This window comes from Liolophura sinensis, chromosome 8, assembly GCF_032854445.1.
Source record: "Liolophura sinensis isolate JHLJ2023 chromosome 8, CUHK_Ljap_v2, whole genome shotgun sequence".
Classification (NCBI taxonomy): Eukaryota; Metazoa; Mollusca; class Polyplacophora; order Chitonida; family Chitonidae; genus Liolophura; species Liolophura sinensis.
In genome coordinates, this window is record NC_088302.1 from 53,329,066 (window position 1) to 53,340,560 (window position 11,495).

The following is an 11,495-nucleotide window of genomic DNA, read 5'->3' on the forward strand; positions in this document are numbered from 1 at the left end:
CCCACCAAGGCTAGCATGTTACAGAAGACTCCAACACACAGGGTACATGTACTTGTATTCCACACCAATGTATTACATACAAATATATGTTAACATATGCATTTGGTACAAACTTCATACCCAAAGTCTATGTCAGTGGTTCCTAAAGTTTGACCCCTGGGCCTGGGCCGGCAGCCACATCCACAGAGCATAGTGCCAGAAAATACCGCTAGGCTCCTGTATCCTAGGACTAATAATGATGTGGGCTCCCTAATCTGTGTATAACCTAACCGTTAACTGTACATCACTAAGCATGAGGGCAGATCAGCCTGGGACGAGGCTTGCTGCTTATACTGGATACTTAATGGCGCCGAGTTAAGACGAGTTTCTGTATCAGATAGAGCTCTCAGTATGGGTGTCCCAAATCAGCGTTTCTCTGCTAGACTGATGCACACTCTATAGAGTACTTCAAAGTAGCCGCATCAGCTTTACTGAGTGTGGGATTGGAATATCGTATGTGTTAGGAAATGAGTGGCTCAGTAGAAACATAACTCCTTCACACAGATGGAACTCTCAAGGGTTTCACTACTAACATGAAACTCCATCATCAATCTCAGCAGACTAGCTTTTTACTACAGACAAGGATAACTTACACAGGACTATTTTTGACTTGAACCAGACATTGGTGGGTCTATAGCCATGCAAAGTAAATACATAATATATAACAGGCAAATATAACTGGAACTTTTCCAGGTAGATAACAACTTACAAATAAACTTATCAGTATTTTCATGATAAAACACCCTGTTTCTGGCAAACATTTACCAGCATTCCAAGTGCAGAGACAAACAACCTCAAACACGATCATCAGTTTAAGAAAAACGTTTTCTGTTCACCTGAGTTGTATTCCACCTGTTGTTATGTTTGTACACATATAGTTTGCACATAGCTAAAGTGCTGTACAGTCAACAATTTAAATGCCAAAACATCTACCTGTGACAAGTGAACATATATAGACATGTTGTCATTCAAGCAGAAATATACATGTTCTTTATGCAGTGACAAAATTGTCTTCAAACAAATAACATTACATACAGTACTGTCCAGGCTATCCCATTCTCCACCAGTCAATAAATTGCACTAAAAAGAGTTCAAGTGTGTAACAATTCGAGTTTGTATAAGTGCAAGTACATGTATATATGCGGATAAAGACTCATACAGTGTATACACAAAGGGATTTAAAAATACAGTAGCCCAATAACTTGTGAACGCATGCTGCAGTACAGGGGAAAATAGAAGTCAAGCTTTCATTCAATGCATGTATTCAACTCTCCTTATAACTTATCTCACTTCTATTCAACTGGGCTTATTTCACTGAGGCAGCAAGTTCAGAAGAATTCTACAGACTTCCTACTTCTCAATGCCACTGAGTTAACACGAAGACAATATAATTAGCAAGTGATTTTCCTTGGAGAAAATATCATCTTGCCCTATATTAATGTACAAGCCTTATTTCATCCCATACACTGGAAAGCATTCAAATTCGAGCTACAGAAAACACCTAAAATAATGCTACAAAAAAACTTATAATACTGTACCAAAGCAGGAAATGTTCTCAGTCTGGAGTAACTACAACTCATGCTTGCCAGCAGCGCATCATGCAAACCTCTGATTGTCTACAGGCAGCGTCCCTTTACATGCAAAGAGAGGTGAATCTGAATAGGTAGCCTATTAAATATCAATGACAAAAAACCCACAAGATAAAATGTCATCTACACCAGTAATATAGTTACATGTATATCCCAGTTAAGACCAGGAGCCTTCTTCCTGAAACGTACACAGTGTTAAGTAGCCCTTAGCCAAGTGCACTTCATATCTCTATAACATATGTGGTCATGGTAGTTAAGGGCTTACTTCATAATCAAAGTGCCAGTCCCTGTTTCCACCACAAAATCAATCAAACAATAGAATTTTATGCTATAAAGATATATAATCTCGATCTAATTTAGATAGGAAATTAACTTGCAAAAGAACTCACAAATCAGGGGATCTTCCCTCACTGAACAAGTTTCAGCTGTAGAACATCAGTCTTTTTCCTGCTGACCTTGTTTACCAAATGACCAATGTTTTACAACAAGAGGTTCAGACTGCTAGGTTTCTGATTGCCCTCAGCACTCAATACATGTATGTACCTGTCATGGTCCCACAAGACTCACTGACAAAACTAGTCCTGATTTATCAGAGTGCATTGAACATAAGCCATATTGCAAGTCTATCCAATATCACAGTGGTTGGAAGAGATGTCCATAGACTGGATGGAGACAAGACAAATCCAACTCAGTGCACGTCTAACACATATCTCACATATCACCACGAAGTCTGCCAGGCAGCTAGACAGTTTTGATCAGTAAATTACATGAACATCTACTACGACCTTGTCAGGGAGTCAATAGGCCAGACTAACAGCATATATACACGAAGCCAAACTTAGTTTTAATGCATCTCTGCAGCCATATTAGTCCTGTAACATTTCATAAAGTAGCCTGATAGAACATCCAGAACATGTTTTGATGAATTCGTTAAGCATTTTGGCCTGAACACTGCTGTTTGATTGAACCAGACAGAATGGCTAAACTGCTGTCCCGAAGGAAGTAAGAAGCCCAAGTTCTACCTCACAGAATTCTTCTCCATCAGACACAGGTCTAAAGGACAAACCTACCTCACTAGCTCAGAACTGGCCAAGAAGACCCTCCAAAGTCTCCTTTCTCTAAACTGCTGAGTTCACACCAGACATTGTGCTCCTCTAAGACATGTTTTGCCTACTGCTTTCGAAACGAAGCAGACAGTGCATGTATATCCAACATGCTTTTTGCCCAATGCTCTGCGCTGTAGATGGCCCAGACAGTATCCAACACGCTTTCATTGTTATTATTGATTTTCTGGGTATTTTTAGAGGGACTTGAGTCAGATACTATTCTCAGAATATATTGTGCTTATCCAATAATGAATCAGCCGGTATTGGATCAACAGACATGATTTAGATACTGGCTACTGGCTGGAAGCTGGCTGTGTCCTCAGTTCTAGCTCCATCTGACCATGTGGAGGTGTACATCACTGCACCGTCCAGTCAAGTGACCGCCTACTGACCGTTAACCCAGGGACGTCATCAGACATTCCAACGCCATACACAGCTAGGAGTCGGGATCCTATATTATACGACATCGCCACGCAAGCACGGACACCTCGACACTAACCATATATTGCACAATCCCATGCAACATGTGACTCACAGAAAGGTTCATCTGTTCATCTGATAAAGAATCCAAATGTGGAAATTCCTTGCCAACAGTATTTACACAACACATGATCCTTCTTACCCAATCAATCGTGAATTTCCACAGATTTCATCATCTCTGAATACAGCCAGATCCTCTCACTACGACTATTTTGTACCATTCTTAGTTCTTTAAAAAAATTATACATCATTTTTCTTTGTTCAATTACAAAAAACAACACACAACCATCTTAGGATCTTTCAAACACAAGAAATTCCTGCTTAATGAAAGTTCATCAAATGGTAAGCAAAAAATATACTGCTTAAAATTCAATTCTTTCGGTTCAAATCATTTGACAGGAATTTGGTTTGTTAGAGATCACAATGAACAGTTTGTTGTAATTCAGTTCTTCTATTTGATACACAACTGCTTGGCATGTTATTCTCAATACACTTTCCTTAATTCTGGCTAGTAATGCACCATTGTAACAAGTCAGCTCCTCTTCATCTATTGTCTACTCTTCAGTGAGAGTAATTCTCAGTCTCTTTCACAGTTCACTAGTTTGAATGAAGTACTTACTGTACTTCTGTCATACACGTTCATATAAATTACCTCATAGGGTCTTACACCGTTTCATAGTTGTATATGTTCATAGAGTCCTTGATTTCCACTTGTCTCATAAACTGTAACTGAACTGCTCCCATGTTCTAATCTCTATAGCTGTTACATGCATACATTACATTATCATTTTATCATAATACACATGTAATCTGATTGTTTATTTGTATATATACATCTAACTGATCAATCTGACTCATTTAATAATCTAGGCATCCAGTTTCAGAACTACTACAATTTTCTGTAAGAATTTTTTAATTAGCTCCATAGAAATTAATTTGTTTTTATACAATGTAGTTACTGACATGACAACATAAACACAGTGTTGACAAAACATCTGACCACAACACCAAACAATGCACCAGAACTTATTTACTCCTGATTTTGGCAAATGTCTGACAATTAAATACAATTAAGCAGGGTGACAGCTAGCCAACGGTTTCTTTCATACTTTTGCCTTTCATTTGTGAGGATGTGAAAATCTACGTCCATGTACAAGTAAGACGCACCAAGCATGGTCACCTAGCATGTTATAAAATGGGGACTGGCTGTCATGAAGAGCACAAGCACAGAAGTAATAAATCCATTTCAAATTTTCCCTTTTCAATATTTCAGTTTTGAAATGGATAAAATTTTTTATTTATTTTCTGTTTGAGAAACACAAGAAGACAGGTGGAAAAAATTAAGTGTCACAAATCTGAAAAAGCTAAATGCAAAATCATTATACTTCAAACTTACACAATTGAATTTTTTCATCATCTAGACGTCATTGAGTTACACAAAATCAGCACTGCTTTCCTAGGTGCTGACATTCCAATGGAGTAGTCAGTGAATACGCTCTAAATCTTGAACCTAAAATTCGACCTTTCCTATATTATATGCTAATGGACGCAGTATATACAGTAAGTGCATTAAAGGGTCTAATCATTACATAACTTTAAAATAAATAACACGACATCATCTTGGTTCATTTGGCTTCATATAGATTGTTTCATGGGCCACTCATGGGGTGCATTGATTGCAATAATGTACATACAGTTTGAATGGAGAAAAAACCTGAAAACACATGACTGCACTAAGTACCTGAACAGGAGTAATTATGAAAATAATTAACCGATTAAAACTACACTTCATGAAGCACAAGTTTAGAGGACAGGCAAGATGTATGGTGAGTTTCATTGCAATTGGCACAGTAAATTGGGCAGAGATACATGTACAAAATTGTGTCTACAGATAGACATACAGACACGGTGATATCAGTGTACCCTCCCCCCCCCCCCCCACTCCACCACCACCAACTTTGTTAAAGGAGGTATAAAAACACCTGTTTTCAATAAAGCTTTGTCTTCCAGCACCTTTCAAGGTACAGTTATTTACAACTGCTGACATGTACGGCTAACACTTGTACATGCCCTGGGTGCGAGTTTCCCCCTACAGTCCCCAAAAAAGTTTTTCCCATAGTAATTCAGTCAAAACTATAGAATTTCCTCCATTATCATTACATGTCTATGTTTATGTACGCAGAACTTCATTAAGGATTCTAATCTGAGTTTAGGTCCTACCTGAGTCTTATTCCCGCCTTGTCTCTTCCCATTTTGTCACTCCAGTTGTGTATACACGCAGAACATTCAACTAAAACTGTCTTCAATAACTCAATACCCTAACACCATGAACACTGAGAAAATTCAGATTAATACGTTGTTCACAGATTAGCACATAAACAACCACGCTCTAATCTGAAAGAGTTACGTAGCTTATGGTTAAGAAGTCAGCTGCAAATTCCAAAGTGAGTAAGTACAGTAGACTGAAATACACAGAGGCTCAAAGTGTATACATACATTAATAGCTGACAATTTATGCCAGTAAACTAGTGCAGGTAGTAGATCAGTCAGCAGTTTAGCAAACAATGACTCAAGCCACGCCAGTGACTTTGACCTCAAAAACACAACCTGACGCTAGAAGACATTGCATGGTATCCTTGCTAGCTGACCTCTTCGTGACTTGAGCTATTATCTCAAATAGTACTGAATATATTACGTTTCTGAGGACATATTCTGAAAGCCTGGGTAGGATTTCCAGACATCTTCTTCCTTTGAATAGGAAATTACAGTCAACTAAAAATGCTTCCAGAACAAATAACTGTCGAAAATGAAAATGAATGTTTCCAAAGGGCAATGTATCAACAACCACTAAAGATTTGAAGCTGTAACTTGGCGAACCTTCCTCATATACGCTAAGGTATGCCTAAGAATTGTTTCAAAATATTCCAAGGGGGGTCACTACACCAGACGGCTGAAATGACATGGCATGACCCCGCACTGAATGGGCAAGTTGTGCCTCTTTCTATTCTAACTCCATGTCTTCAGTTTCATTGACACTTTAGACAAATGAGCCAGTGAAGGACCCAGAATGTTACAAAATACCACACAACTAGAGCCCTAAGAAAGAGAAAGGACCACAGATTCAGGGTTTTACTTTTAAAGCCATTGACAATTACTTCTCTAAATTTACCGTCAAAGGAGAGACAACACTAGACCAAAGGTATATACAGCTGTATGCATCAATAATGTATCCCACAACAATTTTTAACAGCATACCTTTCCATTTTTGTGTGCATAACTGAGATATCAGAAGTTAAAAACAAGCAAAAAATTGAAAACTATGATGTCTCAAAATTAGCTAATGAGATGCCAGTTATCTCTATAAGCCAAGAGTGTAACTATGGATGTCAGACGAACACTGTTTTTGCCTTTTAGCCATAGAAGTAAAGGGTACCAGTGATGTGACATTGTGTTTCCTGTTTCTCTGACCTAGCCAGATTAACGGTTCATAAGGTTACAAAGCACGTCAAAACAAGATGAGTGTAGATGTTTAGGGCTATTTCTACCTCTCTTCCATAATAATTAAGGATACATTCATATTTGTTGTCTTTTCTTTTAAACCAAATACAGATGATGGATCTAGTTGCAAATGACTGACGACATTCAATGCAGCATCACATTCCAGCGCTTTGAATCCTGGTGTTCTCTGTGTGCCTACCGTTGCCTGTGTAAAGTACAGGTGTAGCTTATGAAAGAGATGTTAAACAAAAATGTTGGGGGTGGGATATTCCATCACTGACTAGAATCAATGTTAAACAACACTGTTAAGGGTGCTTTCTTAAAAGGCACTGCATGTATTGAGCTCAGGATTTGCACATGTGTAGAGCAGAATAGCATGAGAGAGATATTCCATCATTTATTCAGTGTGTTCATAATAAGAACCATAAATTACTGATTTCCTGACTTATTGTATTATGTATTAAAATCAATGTTCAACAAAATGTTAGGGGTGATGTCTCAAAAGTATTGTATGTATTGGCCTGAACTTTTACATGCAAATAAAGCAGTGACATAAGGGACTAAACAAGCCTGTGTGCATCGCAGGGGGTCAAAAGGTCAGACATCTAGAGATGGCAGTGAACGCATTCAAGCATGGTGGCTGGTGATGGAATTTGTCCGAACTTTTTAGGCTCACATCAATGATCAGACATGGGACACAAAAATGGAATGGACAGCGAAGATGTCTGATGGACACTTTTTAACATCATGAGGCATGGGACACAAAAATGGAATGGACAGCTGAGATGTCTGATGGACATTTTTTAACATCATGAGGCATGGGATACAAAAATGGAATGGACAGCTGAGATGTCTGATGGACACTTTTTAACATCATGAGGCATGGGATACAAAAATGGAATGGACAGCTGAGATGTCTGATGAACAATTTTTAACATCATGAGGCATGGGATAAAAAATGGAATGGACAGCGAAGATGTCTGATGGACAATTTTTAACATGATGAGGCATGGGACACAAAAACAGAATGGACGGCTGAGATGTCTGATGGACACTTTTTAACATGATCAGACATGGGACACAAAAACGGAATGGACGACTGAGATGTCTTATGGACACTTTTTAACATGATCAGACATGGGACACAAAAATGGAATGTACAGCTGAGATGTCTGATGGACACTTTTTAACATGATGAGACATGGGACACAAAAATGGAATGGACAGCAAAGATGTCTGATGGACACTTTTTAACATGATCAGACATGGGACATAAAAACGGAATGGACGACTGAGATGTCTGATGGACACTTTTTAACACGATGAGACATGGGACACAAAACCTGAATGGACGACAGAGATGTCTGATGGACACTTTTTAACATGATGAGACATGGGGCACAAAAACGGAAAGGACAACAGAGATGTCTGATGGACAATTTTTAACACCATGAGGCATGGGACACAAAAACGGAATAGATGGCTGAGATGTCTGATGGACACTTTTTAACACGATGAGACATGGGACACAAAAACGGAATGGACGGCTGAGATGTCTGATGGACACTTTTTAACATGATCAGACATGGGACACAAAAATGGAATGGACGACAGAGATGTCTGATGGACACTTTTTAACATCATGAGGCATGGGACACAAAAACGGAATGGATGGCTGAGATGTCTGATGGACACTTTTTAACATGATGAGACATGGGACACAAAAACGGAATGGACGACAGAGATGTCTGATGGACACTTTTTAACATGATGAGACATGGGACACAAAACCTGAATGGATGGCTGAGATGTCTGATGGACACTTTTTAACACGATGAGACATGGGACACAAAAACGGAATGGACGGCTGAGATGTCTGATGGACACTTTTTAACAGCCCCAGCCATCCATTGGAGACACAAAACAGACATGTTTACTAACATGGCAGGTGAATGAAATGATCCTAGGGATCTACCAGTTTACTATGTCAGAACAACCAGCCAGAGCTAGACTGGGAGGTGACTCACTGAGACACCATACATTGATGGAAATAAGATGGGAGCGACAGGCAAAATAGTAGAAAAATTGTGAAAGAGACATCATGATTTCTAAATCACTCTATGGCTATCTCAATCAGCTATAAGCTGTTTTGGCTCTCAATGATTTCCTGGAGTAGATGGCTATGCTGTTAATGACAGCCAGCAGTTGACATCAGCAGGATGCAGCGTGAGGCTGTCCATATTTGTCTGGACGGCCTGGACATCGGCAGGATGGAGCGCGAGGCTGTCCATATTTGTCTGGACGACCTTGACATCAAAAGTATGTAGCGTGAGGCTGTCCATATTTGTCTGGAAGGCCTTGACATCAGCAGGATGTAGCGTGAGGCTGTCCATATTAGTCTGGACGGCCTTGACATCAGCAGGATGCAGCGTGAGGCTGTCCATATTTGTCTGGACGACCTTGACGTCAGCAGGATGCAGCGTGAGGCTGTCCATATTTGTCTGGACGGCGTTGACATCAGAAGGATGCAGCGTGAGGCTGTCCAAATTTGTCCTGACGGCCACAATATTTGCCTCACTGGATAAGCCTCACAAAACAATGTGTCAGACATAATTTTTATGTTTAGTTTTCTCTTTGCAGAAATAGAACACTATAAAAACAGTTACATAATTCAGCTGATAATTGAACTGTGGATATACTTAGTGCGACCACATACATCTGCCTGGCCACAAAGCAGGGGCTACTGTGGGAATTTAACTGTGAGAAGTCCATTATTTCTTCTTTTTTTCCATTGTCTTCAGACTCTTTCAACAATTTATATGCACATCAATTCATTTAAGTAGACATGAAAAAGCAGTTATGTGCCTATGCATGGATTTAAAAACATTATACCTTCACATTTTTCAACTGATAAATAAATAAATATTTGCCATGGTGTCTTCTGCTTTGGATTTGTAATATGCTAGTAAACAGCTGGTTGGTATATGTGTCAAGCATGACGCGCATGCACGCCAGTTCATGAATCTTTGTGAGCTCCCAAAGGCTAGCCCAAGAGGCTATAAATGGTGGAATGCCAGGGTAAACGATGGAGTTAATACATTTTGGACATTTCCTTCAAAGGTGGTATTAATACAGAATTTGAGCTGTTTAATGCACCAAGATTAGGAAAGATATGTGTCTAGTGCCAGCAGCTGTAATAACAACGAGAAACAAAGTTTTTTTTATTTTATTGCCTTTTCGTGATTTCTTGCCAACATTGTTTCGCGCCTGTCCTTATAAGCAGTGTAAGCCGTACTTGTGCAATCAATGGCAGATACAAGTGAACGGAGAAGAGGTATTCACTGTTGAAGAATTTGTTCATTAAAAAAAATATTGTTCAAAATAAACTTTCCAGGCAAAAATCTCCTTGTGTACAAGAAGAGAATGACTGTAAGTACTTGGACAAAGGTGAAACAAGAAGATAAAGTGGGTAAATTAGCATTAGCGAAATTTTTTTTTTTGCCCTTTTAAATAGAGCAACATTCTGACTAGAACTGCAGCATGCTGTGAGGTTGATCACAATATCCGCTACATGTTCTGACTACGTAGAATTCTGCTAACTATGAGCAGATCAACAACAATTTAACAACGTACTAACATACTGAGCTGCTAGGTCAGCTTCACGCACTCCTACATGAGCTCACTGTTCTACCTTAGCTGCAGCCTTAAATCTTAAATATTAAACCCTGACCTCGTAGATTTATGCATTAATGAACAGATAAATCATGTCTGCATACAAATGTAGCTTCAGTTTTATGTTTGTGATCAACGGGAAGAGTAAATCCTTGGTGTTTTGACGAAACATCTTCACTTCTGTACGTACTTCGGCCCTGTTTGGACCCTAAATTTCACGCAATAATCAATTTCATGTCAAATGACATTGTGAAACCCCATGGTTTTATAGCTTGACAGATTATGACGTTTTTCCACCCAGAATCCTGGGTCACATGATGGCTAGTAGTGCAGCGAAAAATGACAACCAACCCACTGGAGTGGAGGCAACTTGTGCGCTGAAATCATCTGATTTTGTCATACATGTTGGAGTAAGGACTGTGCTTGTTTGTTTTGAAGTATCCCTTTACGTGTTTGTCTTCACAGATATCTGTTAGATATGCTGAGTGATACCAGAAGTCAGTGTGGCTCTGTCTGCCCGGCTCTGTCTGCCCGGCACATGAGTGCATCACTAGATCAGCTGAGCCACATTCATGCCGCTTCGAGTGGATAAGAACTCCTGTGAGGCAATCCAGGGATCTACACCACTCATCAGATGACAGTCAAGGAAAAGGCTCTCCGTGTTTTCATTTATTTAAATCCAACCTTCTTTCGTCCCGACTACAATGGACTTGCAATCGGACCACTTCACTTTACTATACCCGTCATAATCGTATAACATTCACGAGGCGCTGAACTGGGAATTGAACCTTATCTTCATTTTCAAACTCAACTTTCAAATTTCACTGTACATGTAAACATTGTTTCTTGCTTTCTGACAGTTACAAGTCAGTTAAAGAAAACGAACCCATAATAAAGAGTATATGGTGTTAATCTCAACGTTTTCTTACCTAAAAACGTCCCCGATTTGTTATTGCATAGCGCTATCCTTGGACGGTGGGGCTGTACCTTTAAAATTCGTGATAACGTTTGACAAGTTCCCGGAAGTGATTCATCCATTCGTGTCTGTTACGGTACGCATGCTCTGACATTGCTATCATTGATGACACAAAATAAGGGACTTAAAATACAA

At 39.3% G+C, this 11,495-nt stretch overlaps 1 protein-coding gene across 2 annotated transcripts in view; it reads right to left on the bottom strand.

Moving 5' to 3' along the window:
* Window positions 1–11,431, bottom strand: part of LOC135472345 (SHC-transforming protein 1-like) — a 29,827-nt gene extending 18,396 nt beyond the window's left edge. Inside the window, exon 1 of one of the 2 annotated variants that reach the window (XM_064751812.1) lies at window positions 11,314–11,431. Coding sequence is in view for 1 of the 2 variants with exons in the window: in XM_064751810.1 (XP_064607880.1) it covers window positions 5,435–5,466 (32 nt within the window). In the remaining variant the exon portion in view is untranslated. Of the gene's footprint in view, window positions 1–5,434; window positions 5,674–11,313 lie in introns of those variants that run through there. The other variant, XM_064751810.1, reaches the window with a different exon arrangement.
* Between the last annotated feature and the right edge of the window lie 64 nt (window positions 11,432–11,495).